At 40.5% G+C, this 23,507-nt stretch overlaps 1 protein-coding gene and 2 pseudogenes across 20 annotated transcripts in view; all 3 read right to left on the bottom strand.

Moving 5' to 3' along the window:
• Positions 1–1,042: 1,042 nt before the first annotated feature.
• On the bottom strand, positions 1,043–3,839 carry LOC129458335 (52 kDa repressor of the inhibitor of the protein kinase-like; annotated as a pseudogene).
• On the bottom strand, positions 3,364–5,415 carry LOC134731945 (52 kDa repressor of the inhibitor of the protein kinase-like; annotated as a pseudogene).
• Positions 5,416–9,423: 4,008 nt separating this feature from the next.
• RGS7 (regulator of G protein signaling 7) overlaps positions 9,424–23,507 on the bottom strand; it is a 583,792-nt gene continuing 569,708 nt past the window's right edge. For all 20 annotated transcript variants that reach the window (XM_063613534.1, XM_055233704.1, XM_055233702.1 and 17 more), the window contains one exon: positions 9,424–10,129. In XM_063613534.1, the coding sequence (XP_063469604.1) occupies positions 10,079–10,129 (51 nt within the window). In that variant the 3' untranslated portion in view covers positions 9,424–10,078. The remainder of the gene's footprint in view (positions 10,130–23,507) is intronic.

Genomic DNA, 23,507 nt, shown 5'->3' on the forward strand with positions numbered 1-23,507 from the left:
AGTCACTTTTCTCCTTTTCCTAAGGAACTATGTGTTTGCTAGTGTTGAAATTTTAGAAATCATTGCCATTTGGAGAGAGTGGAGGGTTTAGAATATGTTTCATCTGCCTTTATAATTATATATATTATTATTTTATAGAGATGAGGTCTCACTATGTTGCCCAGGCTGGTCTCGAACTCCTGAGTTCAAGTGGTCTTCCCACTTTGGCATCCCTAAGTGTTAGAATTACAGGTGTGAGCCACCACACCTGGCCTGCCTTTATAAATATTATTATATAATGTCTTCAGCCTAGATGAAGCTGAAATTCTTTCCAGTGAATCTTGTGCTGTGGCTATTAAAGTTTACTATGAAAAAGAAGCAGAAAGACATGCTCCTGTGCCTGAACACTGAAGAGGATTGCAAAGGTTAAAGGGAGGAAAAAGTTCAGGGGATAGGATGGAGAATGAGCATAGCAAGTTGCTCCTGAACTTTGTCCTGTAATAAGTCTGCAGGGCAGAAGGTGCCAGGGCACATAAACCAGGAGAGGAACTGCTGTCCTAGTTTATATGGAGTGGAGTGATATAGTTTGTGTGGAGTGATATGGTAACTAGGTATATGAATACATTCCTCATAGCGACATCATTCCACACAGCCAATTCAAACTCTGTGGCCTGAAGGCAACAATTCTGAGTATAGTGTCTATTTCCTGAATTCAGTCTCCCTCAACCTGTGAATTGCAACCTCACCTATGAGGGTTATGAGTGCCCCTTCCCTGTGTAGTCCAGGAGACTGCTGGAAACTTGGTGTGTGTGTGTGTGTGCAGAGGGTGGGGAGAGAAGTTCCCATACTTGTAGGACAAGAATACTTTTGGAGCCAGACAAAAATAGCTTTGGACACCCTGGACTGGGAAAGATGGGATGATTTCATCCCTGCTACATTATCACTCTCTGTCATCTACTCTCTTCTTTGCCTCCAGCTCATAATGGCTAGGTTCCCATAGGATTTTCCATTCTACACGTCTTAGTCTGTTTTGTGTTGCTGTAACTGAATGCACAAGACTGGGTTATTTACAAAGAAAAGACATTTATTTCTTACAGTTTTGGAGGTTAGGAAGTCCAAGGTTGAGGGGTTGCATCTGATGGGGGCCTTCTGGCTGGTAGGGACTCTCTGCAGGGTCCTAAGGCAGCTCAGGGTGTCACATGGCAAGAGGACAAGAAAATGCCAAACTGGCTTTTATAACAGACCCACTCCTGTGATAACCCATTAGTCTACTAATCTGTGAATGGATTATTCCATTCAAGACAGAAGAGCAACTATAACCCAATCACCTCTTAAATACCCCATCTTCAACATGAGTCTTGGAGGAGGCAGACATTCACACCATAGCATGAGGCTGTAGATGTCTTCAAAACAACCTCTGCCTTTGTCTTCTAGAAGTGGAGTTTCCAGACTCCACTTGTTCAAGGATGCTGTGTTCTTGACTTAGCCCATTATCACCTTTTAGTCACCTTTTTCATCCTGGTGCTTTATGGACTCTAATTGATCGGTTTCTAACCCACCACTGTCATATCTGACTGTGCTCTAGGTGTTTCCTGTGATCCCTGGGATCCTGATCCTCACCACTCAACTTTGGCCTCCTAAACTTCATCCTTGACCCCACCCCAGGTAGGAAGGATATGTGGAGATTTCTTTAATCTTTCTGCAACGATGACCTTTTGGAGAAAAAGAAAGGAAGCAGGTAAGATAAACATTGCTTTATCCATTATGTATCAAGCACTGCGCCTGATGATTTACATTATCTTCATCCTTTCAACCAATACTGGAGGAAGATGATATTAACCTTTAAAAGATATCAGACATGCTCGGCTTTATTTCCCAACGAATGTGAAATGATGAAGGTCCTATAATCTGATTAAAATATCAAGATTTATTAATCAAACTTTTAAAACAAAATTCTCATTTTATTTCGATTGAAATACATTATACAAAGTTTATTTTCTTCACCAAAAATAACTGCAATATTTTCCATATTTTTCTAGATAAGCCAAAACACTTATATTTGTAGCTTTTCCGGGTTTTGCTTATAAATCAAGATGAGGCAGTAGGTAAGTCATGAAAAAAGACAGAAAAAAAAAAAAAGATAAATCAGTTGTCAGTATCCATAGCCTCTGATTCTGTCTTAACCATGAAACAGAAGTGTTCAACATATACTTACTAAAAAGCTTAGGAAGATGTAGGCTCCACAAAGGAATATAAACAGCAACAACTAGATGTGCAACAACAGCAGGCTCTTCCATTCAAACTTTAACTGTCATTTGTTCCTTTAAGTTCATTTGTGAAAGATAAAAATCTACCCTGAAATCCTTGTTTGGCGAGCTCACAAGCTTCTCTTTCTCTGATAATTTCTTGTAACTGTCCAGTATAGATTTTTAACATACTTAAAACTCCTGTTAGTCAAAGGTCAATTATGGGCTTCAATGTAACATTTTATAAAATGTATTCCTTCCTCTCACACCTCTTCAAAATATGTTTCTTCAAAGAATCGGTAACTCAACACCCAAGGAGTAGAGATCCACAGTGATAATAAATGCTATGTCTCAAATGACTTAAACAATTGCAGAATGCCACCCGCAGAGACCATGCGGAAGTGAAAGATGGCACTTTCAATGTTCCGTTCTGGAAGAACAGACAGGTCTTCAAAGCATGAGGGTTCAAACGGGCCATTTAAACAGGTAGATTATCAATGGCTAATGTATTCAATGGAGGCCTATAGGCAAAGATATTAAGTGATTAAGGCCTAGATACACCTTATGGCTTTTCTTCCAAATATCAAATACAAGAAAGACTATTTTTAAAAGTCTCTTAGGTATTTTCCATGGTTTCTGAATTATCTGTGGGAGGCTCTGACTTACTTTTATAGAGTTTAATATATGTGTCCACCCATAAATCCAGGTCATGTTTTATATCAAAATTTATGTTAATCTAAGCCAAGTTACTTGACCTTTGGTCTGTCAAAATGTTCCTCAAGTATGCTTTAAGATGCTTTCGTCCATTTTCATACTGCTCATTCTCAACCTTCATCACAGGAGGAATACACAGGACCTTTGGCAATAGGTCATTTAGCATACACATTAGGAAAAAACTTGATGTCAGGCAGGTGGAAGGCTTCATAAATGGTGGACGGAAGCTCCATGTCGTTCCCCCTGTTTCCATTTGATTCTCCAACAATGAAGCTTGGCTGAGAGCATGTCGGGATTGGGTAAGTCATTTCTATACATGTCAGCATGGTGTTCCTCCAACGTATTGAGTTTGAGTTGTCCCATGACTGAGGGTACCAGAGATAAGCATTTAAGAGCTTTGAGGTGCTGTTCTGAGATTATATCTTTAAGTTCCTGAATAATGTGTTCAGGAACTTAAAGTGTTGGGACACTTAGGATTTTTTTTTTTTTTTTTTTCTGAGACGGAGTCTTGCTCTGTAGCCCAGGCTGGAGTGCAGTGGCGCGATCTCGGCTCACTGCAAGCTCCGCCTCCCGGGTTCACGCCATTCTCCTGCCTCAGCCTCTCTGAGTAGCTGGGACTACAGGCGCCCGCCACCACGCCCGGCTAATTTTTTGTATTTTTAGTAGAGACGGGGTTTCACCGTGGTCTCGATCTCCTGACCTCGTGATCCACTCGCCTCGGCCTCCCAAAGTGCCGGGATTACAAGCGTGAGCCACCGCGCCTGGCCCTAGGATTTCTTTATAGTAACTCTCAGAGGTTAGCTGAGATTCCAAGTTACCCTGGTAAGCTCTGCAAAATTTCCCAGGGAGTTTCATTTGAATATCAAGTTTGGTTGCCAAATTTGTGGCTTCCTCAAACCAAAATTCCTGATAAACTTCAATATTCTGCATCACTTCATTGAGTGAATGCAGTACTGCAGTCAAGCTACCAGCTGCAAAGAAGACATCAAAGGTTTGCCCCTGGAGATTTTTCCCAAAGGCTCTTGTAAAAGACAGGACATTTTTAAGAACAACAATAGTAACAATGAAATCAAAATCTGTCACTGCACTGCAGAGTACAAATGCTCGGCCAGCTACACAGTTATTCCATCTAATATTTGTGTCACTATTTATATCATCTAAACATAAAACAAATGCTTGCAGAAGTTCCACTAAAATTTCAAAAGCATCATGCCTGCCTGTCCACTGAGAATGGCAGAGTTCCTTCAGTTCTTTGCCCCTTTCTTTACTGTTCTGAAAAGAACAGAAATTACATTGTCAAATTCTAAAAGCAGTTGTGGTGATGGATGGAAAAAAAGAACAAACTCCCTCAATTGTTCCTAATGCAACAGATACTCCCATAACAGGTACTGATTTTACCAACCACATATTTAAGACACAGGAAGAGCAGAGTGGGTAGATAGCTTGGGAATATTTCTCTAAAAGTCTAGAAGCAACAACTTTCATTTTGGAAGAAAATCCAGTAGACACAACGTAAGCTTGGCCATGACAATACTCCATATTTAATCCCCACTTCTCAGCTATCATAGTGTGAAATTTCACAGCCAAAACTTCTGCATCAGCTTCATAAGGCAGGAAGCCTACAAATTGCCCTTATGTTTTGAGACTCATCAACAAACCTCACCGAGACTCATTAACAAATCTCACGGACACAGGTAGGTGCCCTTCCCTTGCCATGTCCACTACATTGTCAGTTATAATGGAAAAGAAGTGTGAGTCTCTCACTTACCTGAGTTTCTTCCCGAGTACAGCTCTCACAGATCTCTAGCATCTGCCTCTGCTGTGTTTTTTAACAAAACAACGTGTTAACTGCTGTTGTCTCAAACTGCTTTCTCAGGACCTCTTGACCAGAATTTATCCAGCACCCCAGCATTGCTTGAACATTATCTGGAGTAAAGAGACCTTCTGGGATTTCACAGGCCTCCTGTCCATCCAGAGGTATGTTTTGCTTTCCCATCAGAATCAAGATTTCAAACAGATTTTACGTATCCTTTGTTTTCCTTCTCTTCACGGGTTAGAGGTAAAATGTCCTCATCTGGCCCTTCACCCCCTTCTTTACTGGGGTTCTGAGCATTGCTGTTGTTGGTTTCTTTACGTTTTTGTGCCTGTTCAGAAGTTTCATCAACAATTCTTTTATTCGTTTTCTGGGTTTACTAGGTGGGTTATTCAAATGACTGGTAAGAGCAAATATTGTTGGTATTGCATTATCTCAAAGAACTGTCCTATAAGGACTAGTTCTACAGACCCTGGACGTCTCAAAATGTTTGGCACCTCATTGATCATGTTTATTTAGCTGATCAGGTGTTTTATCTTCTAAGTCTGCTCTCCTACAATTCACCCACTTCTGGCATCTGGCCGGGTCCCTCGGCAATCTGAAGAAGGTCAGGTTGGACTGCGTGCTCTTCCGCGTGCAGTTGGCAGTGCAGAAGTTCTGCATCGTCACCAGCCTGCCCCGCAGCCCTGCTGGCCCAGCCCTCCCCTCCGTAGGGGCCGGGAAGGGCAGCCAGGCCGGCCGGCGCGCGGGGGAGGGGCGGGCGGACGAGAAGCCTCGAGGAGGGGCACCGCGGTCCGAGGCCGGGCTGGGGACGCTGCTCCACAGCGCTGTGAGCGGCCGGGAGGACTTACCGCCGCCACCGCTGCCTCTGGTGCATCTCCCACCCGCCCGGGACGCTGCCGCCTCCTTTCCGCAATGCCTGTTAATCAATTTTTTAATCAAGAAGTATTCATGTCTACCCAGCCTCTAATGACCTTTTTGAAAATGAAGTTGCAAACACATTACACATTTCAGCTCCAAAAACTCCTCAAAATATCTAAGGGCATCTGCAAGTTTTTCTTCTAATCTGATTTTTAAATGGAGGCATCTTATGTTTGATACATAATTTGATGTCTTTAAAAAAATGAGCTCTAGAGCACAACAGTTTCAATAAAAAGTACAAATGTATGGTTGTACAATAAAGTATATAAGATACCTATTTGTGTGTGTGTGTGTGTGTGTGTGTAATACATGAATGTAGTTCCTCTCTATATGCTCTTTAAATTCTTCATTATTATGCACTATTTCTTAAAATGGCATAGGGAATGGATTGGTAGCTTTGGCTGTTTCCTGCTGACGTTTTAGAGGGCTACTAAAATGTGCAAAGAGGTAGTTACAGACAACAGTAAGACAACTAAATATTCAACGTGCTCTTTCAAATGTGTATTTAAGGACACAGCATCTTTTGTGTGGAGACAATCCGTGCATGCAGCTAGACTAAATTCGTGCTAGCAGCCAAGACTTGCCTCTCTCAGTAGACCAGAATTATTCATAAACCATCATGTAAAGAGAAGTGAGCAGTCAACCAGGAGAACCAAGGGCACAGCTGTGAGTCCTGAGTAGCAAGATCGAGTCTCACGCGCTCATTACGAAGAGGGAGGGTTTTTGCCTTCATTTATTTTCGGACATAGCTTAGATAAGGTTGCTGGCCATATTTCTGTTATTTTGATTCAAGCAGAAAATCCTGTGCAGATCCACGGAACACATGATTGTAACATCGCCCAGAGGAGAATTGGGCCAGTGCAATTTAGAGGATGAAAATAGTTCTCTCTGCAACGTGAGTGTAGAAACTCTGGTTTATTGGAGGATAACTTTTCTGATGGTCTCAAAGTTAAAAAAAAAAAAAAAACTTAAAAACAATTTTATTAAATAGAAACTTGAGAGATTTTTATTCTATGCCTTATACGTCAAATGGTTTTAGCATGGGGTGGGAGGCAGATGCCAAGGGCTTACTGGACTGAACTGCAAGGAACTCCAAAATTTTTCTGTGCTTCTCCGGAAATACTCTTGCTTTGTATGTGAGTTGTGTGTAGGCCACATTAAATGGAGTCATTAGGCTTGAGTAACTAGAGTAACTTTTTAAATTAGGAATTCTTGACTTGGGGTTTCTCTTTTCTGCCGTCTTTTTCTACGATTGAAAATGGCAATAAGGACGAATTTTTCCATGATTTGGAATTACCAGGAAGGACGGACTTCTAAGGACTGATAGCTTGTGAATGATAACCATTGAAATAACCAATCGTATTTGTGCAAGGCTCATTGTTGAAACACCATATTCTTCTCACAGGATTACTGTTTTCCTTAAAAGAATGTTTCTACTAACTAGACTTTTAATCTAACTTCAGTGCTGTCTGTCCAAGGCTGTCCTGAATTAAGTGATTTTAAGGGATAAAGTCTATCAATTTAATTTATTTGCATTTTATGGATACTTTTTTATTAAAAAAGCATGTTTACAGTTTAGATTATAGCTTATATATAAATTTCTCCTATCAAGTCTCTTCCATTTTGTGACAGTTTTATTAAATAACCAACAGACTCCACTGCTGATTTATCACCAATGATAATAAATTTTTTCAGAATCTAAATTTATCTACAGTAAGTAACAGGCATTAATAACTTGATTTCTTTTTTAAATAACCAGAGTCTGCAATGCCTTGGTTTATGCAAAAGCAGACAGGTCAGGCCCATCTCCTGGCTGGGTAACCTCTTTTTGCCACTGATCCAGCCCTTAAGGTGAGTCACGTTGTTTACTTGGGGTCCATGGATGAGCTACAGAGATTAGTCTGTGAATGTCCTAAAATTCAGTACAACTGTGAGTTTATGTAAATTTTCACATAATTTGTATCAAATTGTGGTATAATGGATGGGTGGGCAGTATAGTGTGCCCTGCAGGCAGACTGCCTAGATTTATATGATGATGGGGTTTTTGAGTTCTATTCCAAAATATGGTACCTTGGCATATTGAATATTTTAAGCTGAAGAAATTTGAGAAATGGCAGGTTCAGGAAGGACTCTCTGGCCTTTCCTTGAAGCAGGTCATAAGACCCTCCTGTGAGAGATGCTCTTTCAATACCCAGAGAAATGGAGCATTCTTCTCCCTGAAGATGGAGGGGTGCTGAAGGGAATCTGAATGAACAGGCCTTGTTCAGTTTCCCCCGGTTTACTGCCCTTAGCACCTACCCCTCTGCCCTATCACATTTCCCCACAACTCTTCATCAAACCTAGTACAAGAAAACACTCAGGTTTAATCATTTTTTAAGGTATTCATTTCTTAATGAAGTCTCCCATGTCACATACTTTTTTTTTTTTTTTTTTTGAGATGGAGTTTTGCTCTTGTAGCACAGGCTGAAGTGCAATGGCACAATCTCAGCTCGCTGCAATCTCCGCCTCCTGGGTTCAAGTGATTCTCATGCCTCAGACTCCCAAGTAGCTGGGATCACAGGTGCCCGCAACCATGCCCAGCTAATTTTTGTATTTGTAGTAGAGACGGGGTTTCACCATGTTGGCCAGGCTGGTCTTGAACTCCCGACCTCAGATGATCCACCTGCCTCAGCCTCCTAAAGTGCTGGGATTAGAGGCGTGAGCTACCGCACCTGGCACATAATACTTCTATTACGCAAATTTGTATGCTTTTCTGTTGTTGTTACAGAGCCACAGCTAAGAACCTAGAAGGGTAGAAGCAAAAGATTTCTTTCCTCCTGTATAATCCCAATCCACTACTTAGCTAGGTGACTTCAAACAGGTTACTTAACCTCTCTCTGCTTCAGTGTTCTCAAAATTGCAGAAACGATCTTATAGGACTGCTGTGATGATTAAATGTGGGAATTTTGAGGGCATGGAAAACTCTTAATGAAGTGGCAGGTACTTAGTAAGCGTCACTAAATTTTACTAATTACATCACACAGTTAGCCCTCCACGTCCACAGGTTCCATAGCTTTAGATTCAAGCAACCTTCCAACAATAAAAATAATAACGCAACAATTAAAGTTGTATTAATTAAAAATACGGTATAACAACTAATAGCATTTACATTGTATTAGATATTATAATAATCTAGAGATGACTTAGTATGTGGGAGGATTTACATAGGTTATGCAAACACTACACCATTTTATATTAGTGACTTGAGCATCTGTGGATTTTGGTATCTGAGGCGGTCCAGGAACCAATTTCCCAGGGATGCCAAGAGGTGACTGTATTCTCAAAATAATCTGTAACCTCCAAAAAGTTAAGAGGCACTGAGCTATGATATTTTTAGAATTGTGTTTTAAAGAACAAATAAGTACCTGATTTAGTAAGTCACACTCAAGCTTAATTCAAACAGAAATATTAATTTGCAAAATATACAGATGCATATTCCTCATGAGGCAGAAAGGCCTTTTAAATAGCTTTGAAAATGTGGAACATCAATTTGTGTTGTTCTTCCACGGGAGAAAAAGAATCTACTAAGTCTCAGGTAAGCCTCCAAAAAATATTTCCATCTGCCCCTGGCTTCTGTACTATCCAAGCTTGTCTGAAACCCTGAAATAAATTTCAAGGTGACAACCTAAATTTAACTCTGCGGTAGTGGGTCGTGGATTTCTCAGCATTTTCCTTTTTAGTGAGCATGGAAGTCAAAAGTTACAAAAGCAATGAGATTCTGCATCTTTTAATGAAAGATAAAACAACAATATAAACATACACAAATTTACAGAGAAGGGATCAACTTTAATACATTTGGAGTAAAAGGTGTTTCTTCTTTAAATATGGTATAAAAATAAATGCAAGAAACATTAACGGAGAATGTACAGACAACAGACGAAGACATGAGTTTGTTTCTGACTGTGGACACATTGGTGAAATGAAACTTTCTGTGCGAATTTATTGTTTAATAAATGTGAAGCCATATGTATACTTATTGATATATACTTTTTTCTTTTACAATTCTTCCAGTTTTTGACTGACTGAATTTTCAGTGAACTGTGTGTCTAGCTGAAGCTTTGAGAGAGAGAGAGCGAGAGAGAGAAAGAAGGAAAAAAAGAAAAGGTTTTACTTCACTTGAACTTGTTAAAAAGGAAAAGACACAGATCCAGCATAGTAGAAGGAGAAAGAAAGCAGACAACAGTTTGGAATGGAGGCATTGAGATGGAAGAGTCCATTGGAGATGGAATGTACACACAAAAATAACAATTTAGGTCCTTTGCTCATGCAACATCTTGTTCTACTGTCCTCTCCTCCAGGTCACAACAGCGAGCTACAAAGTGTGTGCAGTGACTCCAGTCTGCATTCATGCTACAAGATGATCCATTTAGTAAGACTGAACAAGGCTTGTTAACCTCTTGGACGTGAGAGATTTCCCCTGAGAAAATATATAAAAGAAGAAAAAAGAAAGAAAATCAAGTATGATCACTGAAAACCTGCTTAGTAGTAGCAACTATTTACTGTAGCTGATTTTTGTGCAAGGGTCAAAACTGAACCCTTTAAGTCCATCTTAGTTCAAACCTCATGACCAACCTGCCATCCCCCGCCCCTCCACTGACACGTCAAACAAAACTATCCTCCCTCCCTCCCCCCTCCTACCCCTCCCAAATCCTTCCTCCCCACTGCAAACAGACTGATGGTTTCACAGCACAGATTAGCAAATCATAAAACATATCCATAAATGCTCCATCAAGGCTTAGCAATGAAGCAACACCTAAGTTCCCAAGTGATTATAAACATGTTACAACAAATCTTAGCTGCTCTGAAAGATAATAATGTGAGTGCATTCTTGTTCAATGGCTGAAATTAATGTCACATTTATAAATATCTAGAAATGTAGAGGATATGATTGATTTAATTAAATAAAATGCAGTTTTTGAGGGTGTGATTCATGAAACTCAAGATTGAGTCTGTCCCCTGTGTTACACAATAATGGATAAAAAGGTGCCAATTATACATCTGGAGATAAAAGTCTACTTGTTCCCTGTTTCTAGCTGTTGACATCTTCCTGTTCTTTCCTACCTGACTTCTTCCAACCCTAATCCAAGAAAAAATCTGATCTATTCTGATTCCACATATCATACGATTACATAAAGCACATACTTATGTTTTAGAAATCTTGTAAGTCAACACTGTTGCTGTTAATTACAAGTACTCTAGAAAGATGAGAAATTTGAGGCTGGGCGCAGTGGCTCGTGCCTGTAATCCCAGCACTTTGGGATGCTGAGGTGGGCAGATCACCTGAGGTCAGGAGTTCGAGACCAGCCTGGCCAACATGGCGAAACTTCTGTCTCTACTAACAGTACAAAAATAAGCAGGGCATGGTGGTGGGCACCTGTAATCCCAGCTACTCAGGAGAATCACTTGAACCCAGGACGCAGAGGTTGCAGTGAGCCGAGATCGCGCCACTACACTCCAGCCTGGGTGACAAGAGCGAGACTGTTTCAAAAAAAAAAAAAAAAAGGAAATTCGAAATGTTTGATCAGAATACAAAACTGGTGGTTTTCATTTCATGTCTTATTTATATGTCCTATTATAAAATTACGTGGGCCAGTTATTTAATTAATTTTTGTACATCTCAGAAGATAAAATAATAATAAAAATATTTGAAACATATATTTTAGTAATAAATTACAGTCAGCAATACTCTTGATGTGCTACCTAATGTGGCTCAGTTTTAGAAAGGGGTCGGGGGTGATGGGAGATATACATCATCACTCATGGCCATTGCCTTAGTCTGTTTGGGCTGCTATAACAGAAAACCATGGACTAAGTGGCTTATAAACAACAGAAATTTATTTCTTATAGGCCTGGGAAGTCCAAGATCTAGACACTTACGGATTCTTTGTCTAGTGAGGGCCTTCTCCTTGGTTCATCAACGGTGCATTCTCATTGTGTCCTCAGATAATGGAAGAAGGAAATAAGCTCCCTGGGACCTTCCTGTTCATAAGGGCTTCACCTTCATGATCTAATTACCTTCCAAAGGCCTTATCACCCTTGAGATTAGGATTTAACATGTGAACTTGAGTGGGGAGGGATCACAGATATTCAGTTCATAGCAGCCACATTTTTGGAAAAAGACAGTATGTTTAAGAAAAGATTAATAATTCCATAATCAACCTTTCTTTACACACCATATAATTACTGATAAGGGCCCTTTTGCTGATATGAACAGCAGCAATGAAAATCATGCACCATTTTCTCTTAGTTTTTTCTTAATTGGGAAAAAGGGTCCACAACTTAGCTTTCAGCAACTGAGAGTAGAAGATATTAAAGTGGTTTTTGTTTTGTTTTGTTTTTTTTGAGACGGAGTTTCACTCCGTCGTCAGGCTGAAGTGCAGTGGCGAAATCTCCGCTCACTGCAACCTGCACCTCCTGGATTCAAGTGATTCTCCTGCCTCAGCCTCTGGAGTAGCTGTGACTACAGGCACCCACCACCACACCTGGCTAATTTTTGTATTTTTAGTAGAGATGGAGTTTCACCATGTTGGCCAGGATGGTCTCGATCTCTTGACCTCATGATCCGCCCGCCTTGGCCTCCCAAAGTGCTGGGATTTCAGGCGTGAGCCACCGCGCCCGGCTGATACCAAAGTTTAATGCTGGCATTTCCCACTAGGCTTATGTTTATTCACTTTATGGGAGAAACAACAATAAAAGAACAGTTTATTAACAAGAGACCCTGCTTTATAAATAAAATATGCACTCCTGTCTGCTCTGGTCTGAATGTTTGACCCCTCAAAGCTCACGTGTTGAAAGCCTACTCCCCAGTGTGATGCTATTAGAAGGTGGGGGCTTTGGGAGGTGAGCAGGTATGAGGGTGAAGCTCTCATTAATGGGATTAGTGTTCTTTATGTGTGTGTGTGTGTGTGACAGTCTCACTCTGTTGCCCAGGCTGGAGTGCAATGGCACAATCTCGGGTCACTGCAACCTCCGCCTCCAAAGGCCCCTAAATTTGGAGGGCCTCAAATCGCTTGAGTCACTGGGTTCAAGCGATTCTCCTGCCTCAGCCTCCTGAGTAGCTGGGATTACAGGCAGGCACCACCACACTCAGCTAATTTCGTATTTTTAGTAGAGCCAGGTTTTGCCATTTTGGCCAGCCTGGTCCCAAATTCCTGACCTCAGGTGATCCACCCGCCTCGGCCTCCCAAAATGCTGGGATAACAGGCATGAACCACCGCGTCTGGCCTAGTGCTCTTATAAAAGAGGCCGAAGGAAGCTTGTTTGCCCCTCCCACCAGGTGAGGACACAGTAGGAAGATGGCTGTCTATGAACCAGGAAGGGGGCCCTCATCGGACACTGAATCTGCCAGCATCTTGATCTTGGACTTCTCAGCTTCTAGAACTGTGAGAGAGAAATTTATTTTGTTTGTAAGCTACCCACCCAGTTCATGGCATTTTGTTATAGCTGACTATAATGGACTGAAATGCTGCCTCTACTTCTATGCCTATTTCCTCATCCGTAAAATGAGGATAATAATAGTACTTATTTTCAAATCTTGTTCTGAAGACTGATACAAGTAAATTGCTTAAAACCATTTATGGATCATTTTGTCCACTCAGTTTATGTTGACTATTACCTTATTATACTATCATTATAATTATTAATACTATCATTGTATGCTCTCTTCATCAAGATACCCAAACCCAGAGTCACTATTCTGACTCTGAGAAGGACAGAAAGTTATAAATTAAAAGCTAAAATCATACTGCTTTTCCACCCCAATCCTGGGCAATAAGTTAATCAAATGATGTTGAAATAAAAAAGAGTCAGTTCTTAAATACAATGCTATTTCCTGTGTTTACTACTGTAGTCTCTGTGCTATGAATAGAATTGTATACACATGTGCATATATACCTATTCTGAGACTGAATAATTTATCTTTAAAAAGTGCTTACTTGGCTGGGCATGGTGGCTCATGCTTGTAATCCCAGCGCTTTGGGAGGCCGAGGCAGGTGGATCACTTGAGGCCAGGAGTTCAAGACCAGCCTGGCCAACGTGGTGAAACCCCATCTCTACTAAAAATACAAAAATCAGCTGCTTATGGTGGGGCACACCTGTAGCCCCAGCTACTCGGGAGGCTGAGGTGGGAGAATCATTTGAACCTGGGAGGTGGAGGTTGCAGTGAGCCAAGATAGGCCACTGCACTCCGGCCTGGGCTACAGAGTGAGACTCTGTCTCAAAAAAAAAAAAAAAAAAAATGCTTACTCTTTATGAGATAAAGGAAGGTACACATCAGTACACGTTGGTTGAGGCACAGGAATGAATTCTTATATAGAAGACTAGGGGAAAGATGCTAATATAAAACTGTTTCTTTTAAAACTACAGATTTACGTGATTTGGTTCAAAAATCTGGGAAGAAGAGTGGGCTGGGCGCGGTTGCTGAGGCCTGTAATCCCAGCACTTTGGGAGGCCTAGGCAGGTGGATCACGGAGGTCAAGCGATTGAGACCATCCTGGCCAACATGGTGAAACCCCATACCTACTAAAAATACAAAAATTAGCTGGGCGTGGTGGTGTGCACCTGTAGTCCCAGCTACTAAGGAGGCTGAGGCAGGAGAATCGCTTGAGTCTGGGAGGTGGAGGTTGCAGTGAGTCGAGATTGCACCACTGCACTCCAACCTGGGTGACAGAGTGAGACTCCGTCTCAAAAAAAAAAAAAAAAAAAAGAAGAAGAGTGAAATAGTTACATTGAAATTGGAAGCCATTTGAAACTCAGATACATTTTTTTATTTGAATGATGAAATCTGTTGTTTTTATCAATTTATAAAAAAAAACATGGTTCTCTTTCTATGGTTTTGTTTTTATTGTTTCAAATATCCTCAAATCCTCAGAGCTACTAGTACTCGGCCTTATATGGACTTCATTAAAAGTTGGATGATTCAAGTTAAGCCTGACAAGCTCTTGTCCCAGGAAATAATTAAAAAACACTTTTTCATAGAAGCCCATAGAGAAATACAGGCCCACAGTAAACGTGGGGCTTTGTGATATTAGCATGACAGTGGGCAAAAATGAGAAAACATACAGGTGTATTTTAACAACAAAACTCTGTGTGGACCAGGCGAGGTGGCTCAGGCCTGTAATCCCCACACTTTGGGAGGCCGAGGCTGGCAGATCACCTGAGGTCAAGAGTTCGAGACCAGTCTGGCCAACATGGTGAAATCCCATCTCTACTAAAAATACAAAAATTAGCCAGGTGTGGTGGCAGGTGCCTGCAATCTCAACTACTCAGGAGGCTGAGGCAGGAGAATTGCTTGAACCCAGGAGGCGGAGGTTGCAGTGAGGTGAGATTGCGCCCCTGCACTCATCCTGGGTGACAGAGAGAGACTCCGTCTCAACAAACAAACAAACAAACAAACAAAACCTCTGTGTGTGGTACAGATTTATCAAATGTGCAATAAGGATATTTGTTTTGTATATTGAGACAACTAAAAGGCAAAGTTGGGTACAACTAACAGTTAACAGATCTTGGGCTGGGCATGGTGGCTCACACCTGTAATCCCAGCACTTTGGGAGGCCGAGGCAGGTGGATCACTTGAGGTCAGAAGTTCAAGACCACCCTGGTTAACATGGTGAAACCCTGTCTCTACTAAATATACAAAAATTAGCTGGGCATGGTGGCAGTCGCCTGTAATCCCAGCTACTCGGGAGGCTGAGGCTGGAGAATCGCTTGAACCTGGGAGGTGGAGGCTGCAGTGAGCCGAGATCGTGCCATTGCACTCCAGCCTGGGCAACAGAGTGAGATTCCGTCTCAAAAAAAAAAAAAAAGAGAGATCTTAAGTGCAGCACTGAGGTCAAAGCAGACAGCATGGATGCCCAATAGGCCATCTGGATTGGAAGATTTACACTTGGATCTATTTGTAAACCATGTGCAAATCCTGCCTTATTCACATACTGGAAAGGAAAATGCATAAGCCCTACTCCAGTGCACAAAGAAACGATAGTGTGTATACTTTTGGTTGCTCACTCTATTGCAGTGTATTAAGTTAAAAAGAACACAATCACTTCCAGGGAAGTACACATGGTATGATAGTTGCATGTCAGCCATTTTGGAACAATCATTTTCAGTGCCGTTCCTTGGATGCTGTATGGAACCAGCCCCTGCCAATGATCTTTTCCCAATTTTTCCAAATTGAAGAATCTGAGAAATGTTTTTTTTAAACTATTTTTAAAATTTTTCGAGACAGGGTCTTGCTCTGTCACCCAGGTCGAAGTGCAGTGGTGTGACCATGACTCACTGCAGCTTCGACCTCCCAGGCTCAAGTGATCCTCCTGCCTCAGCCTCCCGAGTAGGTGAGACCACAGGTGTGCACCACCACACCTCGCTGATTTTTTATTTTTAATAAGATGAGGTCTCATTATGTCATCCAGTCTGATCTCAAACTCCTGGGCTCAAGTGATCCTCCCAGCTCAGTCTCTCAAAGTGCTAGGATTACAGGTATGAGACACTGCCCAACCAAATCTGAGAAATTTTTATAGCTAAGTTTTAAAGTCTTAATTCCAGAAATTAAAAGGGCTAACAAACCTATCAATAGCACTTTTAAAAAACCAAATTGCTTACAATAATTTAATCATTCTATGTGAATAATACTTATTTTTAACCCAATGATTACGTATGTGTTACGTGATTTAAACTCTTCCTGTCAGATTCTAAAGGAAACAGATTATAGTGGAAACAGAAATCTACAGAGAAAGACAAATATACTCATAACATAACAAAAACTCAAGATCCTGTGAGACTCTGTAATATCTAGTTAATGGAAATATGCTAGAAGAAGAAGCATATAATCAGTTTCAGGACAAAATAAACCTGAGACTTCAGCTGGCAGGTAAGTGAATAGAGAGCATGGTCCTAGTCTATGATACAATAATTACATAAACAAAGAGCGTTCTCTAGTGTGTCGCAATAAAACTTCCCCTCCACCAAACCAATTCCTTTCTGTCCTAAATGGTTTGTAGAGATTTTGTTATAATTAGGGATAACACCCTCAAAACAAAAATAACAACCTATGTATTTGTCCTTAACTTTTCCAAGTGAGCTATCAAAGGTATAAATTTTAACTGATTTTAAAAACATCACTCTTGGCCTGGGCGCAGTGGCTCATGCTTGTAAACCTAGTACCTTGGGAGACTGAGGTGGGTGGATCTCTTGCAGTCATGAGTTTGAGACCAGCATGGGCAACATGGCAAAACCCCGTCTCTACTTTAAAAAAAAAAAAAAATAGCAGGGCATGGTGGTGCATGCCTGTAATCCCAGCTACCCAGGAGGCTGAGACAGGAGAATTGCTTGAACCCAGGAGACAGAGGTTGCAGTGAGCTGAGATTGCGCCGCTGCACTCCAGTCTGGGTGACAGAGCGAGACTCTTGTCTCAAAAAAAAAAAAAAAATCATTCTTGGTCTTAAAGTAGTAACAGAAAGTTGATGGTAAGGAGCCCCGAGTCAGTAGGAACCGATGAAGGCCAGGCTCTTAGCTATAGTCTGAGAGCCTGGGGCATTAGGGAGATGGAAGCAACTTCCTACATTCTTCTCCTGCAATCCCTTCTTCACAAAGGAAATAGAGAGAAGCTACGTTTGCTTGAGTTACTAAGCCCACTTATTTTATTGCTGTCATAAAAACAGAGTGGCCAGATGCGGTGATTCATGCCTGTAATCTCAGCACTTTGGGAGGCCGAGGTGGGCGGATCACCTGAGGTCAGGAGTTCAAGACCAGCCTGGCCAACATGGTGAAACTCTGTCTCTACTAAAAAAAAAAAAAAAAAAATTAGCCGAGCATCGTGGCAGGTGCCTGTAATCCCAGCTACTCGGGAGGCTGAGGCAAGATAATCACTTGAACCCGGGAGGCGGAGGTTGCAGTGAGCCAAGATGGCGCCATTGCACTCCAGCCTGTGCTACAAAATCAAAACTCTGTCTTGAAAAAAAAACAAAAAACAAAACAAAACAAAAAAATACAGTAGTCTTTTCTAGTCTACAGGACACTGAAGAGACTGAGCAGAAATAAAGGGGAGATTTTTAGAGGGTGGCTATGAAACAGATTACAGAGAAGACTAGAAAGTTGTCAGCATCTTTTAGATTTTTTTTTGAGGCCGGGCGCGGTGGCTCACGCCTGTAATCCCAGCACTTTGGGAGGCAGGGGCGGGCAGATCACGAGGTCAGGAGATCGAGACCATCCTGGCTAACACAATGAAACCCCGTCTTTACAAAAAAAATACAAAAAGAATTAGCCGGGCGTGGTGGCAGGCGCCTGTAGTCCCAGCTACTCAAGAGGCTGAGGCAGGAGAATGGCGTGAACCCGGGAGGTGGAGCTTGCAGTGAGCTGAGATTGCTCCATTGTGCTCCAGCCGGGGCAACAGAGTAAGACGCTGTCTCAAAAAAAAAAAAAAAAAAAAAGATTTTTTTTTCTGAAAAAAGTTTAACCTCCATTTTCGCTATCCTTTTACAATTCCTGCTTGTCTCCAGCCACTGCCTCCAAGTCTCTCCCGTATGTTGCTGTAGACTCAAGATGGATATTTTTGAGTGCCTTGTAGGCTGCAGAGACTATGGAGAGGGACGGGGAATGAGAAAGGTAAAATCCTGTCATTGCCTTTCCACTGGTTTATGTGATCCAGCTGTCTCACCAGACGCTCCACCCCACAGCGATGTTAATAAGAAGAGCTAACCATATGGTGGTAGAATGAGATGCTATTGGACCAGAGATAGGGAATGTTTTTAGGAGAGTCTGAGCTGAAGGATGTTATCTGTTATTTTACTCTCATGTTGAAAAATGCCCTTTTTTTCCACTTATTGAACCAGGGATAGGGAGTGCTCTTGGCAGAGTCTAAACTAAGGGATGCTACATGTTTGTTATTTTACTCTCATGTTGAAAATTCCCGTTTCACTTATAAATATAAACGTCTTTGCCTGGATTTCCAAATCCTTCACTACCTGGGTTCCGTGGCCTTTCAGACTCTTTACTGTCACCCACGAAGTGGTTCTTTGGCTGGCCCTTGTGCCTGCTGCTCTCTCCACTAGTCACCTGTTTGTGCATGCACCTGTTCAGACCCTATCCACTCTTCAAAGATGAACTTCTTATCTATGTCCTTGCTGAAGCCTTCTAACTATCCCTAAACTCTGCCGGTTTCCTCTTTGAATTCTTCTTGCTGGTAGAACCTGCATTAGTGCTTCTATATGCCTTCTTACATGATTTTGTAAGTCATCTGGCCTGATGAAGTGATAACGGACAGCTGTTAAACAACATTAACATTATAGCAGTCTCCAGATAAGTACTTGATTATTTGTAAGTGTTCAGCTCCTTGGCTGCAAATCTCATTAAGGGAATAAACTTCTAGAAATCAGGGTAATGAGATTCCAAGGTCTTGGGAAAATTAACTTTTAATTTGGGGGAGGAGAGGCATGGTGGAGAGAGGGATGGGGGTCACTGGTCACACCCTAAATGTTAACAGATTGACTAATAGAATCAGAATATTTTCAAGTAGGCAGGTGCTAAGAAGGAATTCAAGCTAGGCTAGGTGTTTGGGAAGCTCTTGCACGATTTAAATGAAATCAGTTTTTCCAGGTAAACTTACAAGTGAGTTTACTGAAACACAGTGAATAATTTTTATAAAACTGTGGAGAGTGGGTGAGTTCCTAGAATGTTAAAGATAAGCTCGAATTCTTTTTTTTTTAATCAATGTTGACCAGGTTGGCCTCGAACATGTAGCCTCGCCTCCCCGAGTGCCAGGGCAACCAGCCTGAGCCACAGTGGCTCCCTAGCTTGAATTCTTGAAGATTTAAGATGGAAAGGACAAGAGGAAGAGGATTCTGTAGTTAGTTTTGAAACTGTCATATTTAATGTTGAATGCTGAAAAATATTCTAGTACTATATACTAAAAAGAGATAGCTTATGAACACATACACATTTAAGTACTGGTCACTCAATTCTCCTAAGAGAATTGAGAAAGAATAAGTATCGCCAACTACTTTCATTTTCTTAAAAATATTTTCCCATAATAAAAGCAGTATATGTTCACTAAAGAAAATGAAGAAAACATAGAAAAACAGAGAAGAAATAAATATTACTTGAAATATGATCATTTACATTCTATTATGTCCTTCTACCTTTTTATACACAGATACATGTTTAAAGTTTTTTTTTTACAAAACTGAAATTATACTGTGCATAGTACTATGTCATATTCTGAGTAACATGTATATTAAAGAGATTACATTTTGTTCAATTACCCATGTTATGGATGTTTCTTCAAAAATAATATTGTTTTACCAACTAAATGCATTAGTTGGTAAGGAAATCAATTTAGAGAGATACAACTAACATTTGGAAAAAAATTAAGTACAGAATACATTTTAAAAATCAGATTGCATTGCACATAAGGGAATGTATTGTTATGTTATTTCAGTTCTATGTACATATAAACACACACAAATACAGTTTATACAGTAACCATATATATGTACACACACACATATACAAATACGCACAAACACATGTACGTGTTGATCAAATGTGGCTACTCCGGGCACACTGCCTATGGGTTAGCCCTGCTCTGCAAGGAACAATAGAAAAATTAATATTTTTAAAAAAATGTGTCAAATATGAGTATCATTAAAAGAAACAAAAGCCAATGCTTTAAAATCTAATTTGTAATATTTGTATAACATTCCAACAGTAGATATGTCTTGATATAGCTAAGAAATTCACAATTGTTGTACTTTCAGATTGTGTTCTATATTTGACAATTACATAATGCAACAAATATTTTTTATATGTGGGAACATCTGGGGTTTTTTTAGGATTAAACTACTAGAACTTGAATTACTGATTCAAAGTGAGAGATTTTTGACCTTTTGGCACATTCTGTCAAACTCTACTCGACAAAAGTGATAGCAATTCAGGCTTTTATGAACACTGTATGAGATCACCTATTTTCTTAACCCCTTTCTAATACTAGATGTTATCATATTAACAAAACAAATCTATTTGGAGGAAAAAGCGTGATTATGCTGCTTTCTGAATTTTACTTGGGTATTAATAACAATAGGTTTCCTTTTTTGTTTTCTCATATATCAATTTACTGTTTGTATTTCTTTTGTCAAAATTGCCTAAGTCCCTCCCTCATTCTTCTAATGGTGTGTTGCTCTTATGACATTATATGTTTGCAAGGAACTCCCTGTAGACCCTATATTACATTTTTGTCTGTCACAGAGATGCTCATTTATTCATTTTAAAAAGGAGTTTACCAGATTTGAGCACAGGAACTTGCTTTAAACAAAAGATCTTCAGCTAAGTAAGGCATGCAGCAGTATTTGCAGTATCTCTGTGATTGAAAAAGAGAAAGATGTGCTTCATAACTAAACAAACAATTACCTTCAAAGTGTGCTATTAGGGCAGTGGAATTCTGTCTTCCTCCCTGTTCCTTATGGCATTTTAATCAGTAATTTGAATGATCAAACTGATGAAATTCTGGTAAAATGTATGTATGATCTACATATGATAACCTTGGTTAAAAGACTGAGTAACAAAGAAATACTTCAAAAAGTTATGTAAAGCTATAAAAATGAGCTATAACTCACAAGATAAATTTAGTAGAAAGAAGGGTAAAGAGCCAACGTACACTAAAGTGAATAAGTAAACAATGAACAAAGAAACCTAGCAGCAAAACACAAAATCAGGGACATGTAATCTCAGCACATGAGAAAAAAAATCCAATTTTTAAAGTATTTTATTTTAAGCCCCAAATAACATTACATGTTGCTCTGGTTGGGGGCTACAGTGGGGAAGTTGATGCAATTTTCAGGTTAGATTTTAAAAGTTATAGTATATGCTGGCTGGGCTGTATCTCAAATATTATGTTCGGTTATGATTATGAGGCCTATTGATGAACTGGAGCACATGTACAAAGTGAGCAAACAGGAGGATGAAAGAACAGGAAATTATTAAATGGGACAACATTAGAAGCTCACTTTCCCATTGTGTCACTCAGATTTAATTTGCTAGCAACATTTAGCAACATTTAAGACATCTTTGTCAAGTCTTTTTGTGTTCAGCTTAGTTTTCACAGAAATATCTTTTTCTTTTTATACTCAAATTTCAACAGGTTTATTTTAATAAAGTACTTAAATGCAATATGCAATAAATTTAATTATAAATAGCTATGGGAACAAATGGAACAAAACAAACAAAAATGGACTCTTATACTATACAGTTCAATGGGTGGTTGCAGAAATGTGAGGACCTAATTAGACAGCAGCCTCTCAGCTGTGACATTTGTGTGCTCTTGACATTCACCGTGCAGAAAGTGGAGAGCACTGGTATGTCTAGGGCAGTGGTTTTCAAAGTGTCATCTTAAAATCAGCAGCATCAGCATCACTGAGAATTGGTTAAACATGAAAACTCTTGAATTGGATCCATCAGAAAATGACTTACACAGACTTTCTGAAAGATGGAGTCCAGCAATCTGTGTTATCATGAGCACTCCAGGTGATTCTGATGCATCTCAAGTGAGAACCACGGATGTTCAGTAAGGAGAGATCAGCTGGGAATACTTCTATTTGTGTGATGATTTTTAAACTGTATGGTTTTGGGATGCTTGTAACCAATGTGGAGCAGAGAAAAAGAATAACACTAATGTAATCAGAGATGAGGTTTCTGCATTTGCCAAGCCCCTGGTGATTTTTGAGGTATGGATAGTCAGACCACACTTAGAAAAATAATGAAGTAGGCAGGGCGCGGTGGTTCACGCCTGTAATCCCAGCACTTTTGGAGGCCAAGGTGGGTGGATCACTTGAGGTCAGGCGTTTGAGACCAGCCTTGCCAACATGGTGAAACCTCCTCTCTACTAAAAGTACAAAAATTAGCCGAGTGTGGTGGTGCATTGTTGTGGGAAGTCAGGGACCCCGAACGGAGGGACTGGCTGAAGCCATGGCAGAAGAATATAAATTGTGAAGATTTCATGGACATTTATTCATTCCCCAAATTAATACTTTTATAATTTCTTAACGCCTGTCTTTACTGCAATCTCTGAACATAAATTGTGAAGATTTCATGGACACTTATCACTTCCCCAATCAATACCCTTGTGATTTCCTATGCCTGTCTTTACTTTAATCTCTTAATCCCATCATTTTCGTAAGCTGAGGAGGATGTATGTTGCCTCAGGACCCTGTGATGATTGCGTTAACTGCACAAATTGTTTGTAGAGCATGTGTGTTTGAACAATATGAAATCTGGGCACCTTGAAAAAAGAACAGGATAACAGCAATGTTCAGGGAACAAGAGAGATAACCTTAAACTCTGACTGCCAGTGAGCCGGGCAGAACAGAGCCATATTTCTCTTCTTTCAAAAGCAAATGGGAGAAATATCGCTGAATTCTTTTTCTCAGCAAGGAACATCCCTGAGACAGAGAATGTGTCCCTGAGGGGAGGCCTCTGAAATGACTGCTTTGGGGACGGCTGTCTTTTACAGTCGTAGCTGTGGGATGAAATAAGCCCCGGTCTCCCGTAGTGCTCCCAGGCTTATTAGGATGAGGAAATTCCCGCCTAATAAATTTTGGTCAGACTGGTTGTCTGCTCTCAAACCCTGTTTCCTGATAAGATGTTATCAATGACAGTGCCTGCCCGAAACTTCATTAGCAATTTTAATTTCACCCCTGTCCTGTGGTCCTGTGATCTCGCCCTGCCTCCATTTACCTTGTGATATCTTATTACCTTGTGAAGCATGTGATCTCTGTGACCCACACCCTATTCGTACACTCCCTCCCCTTTTG

This window comes from Symphalangus syndactylus, chromosome 19 (assembly GCF_028878055.3).
Source record: "Symphalangus syndactylus isolate Jambi chromosome 19, NHGRI_mSymSyn1-v2.1_pri, whole genome shotgun sequence".
In the NCBI taxonomy this organism is placed as follows: domain Eukaryota; kingdom Metazoa; phylum Chordata; class Mammalia; order Primates; family Hylobatidae; genus Symphalangus; species Symphalangus syndactylus.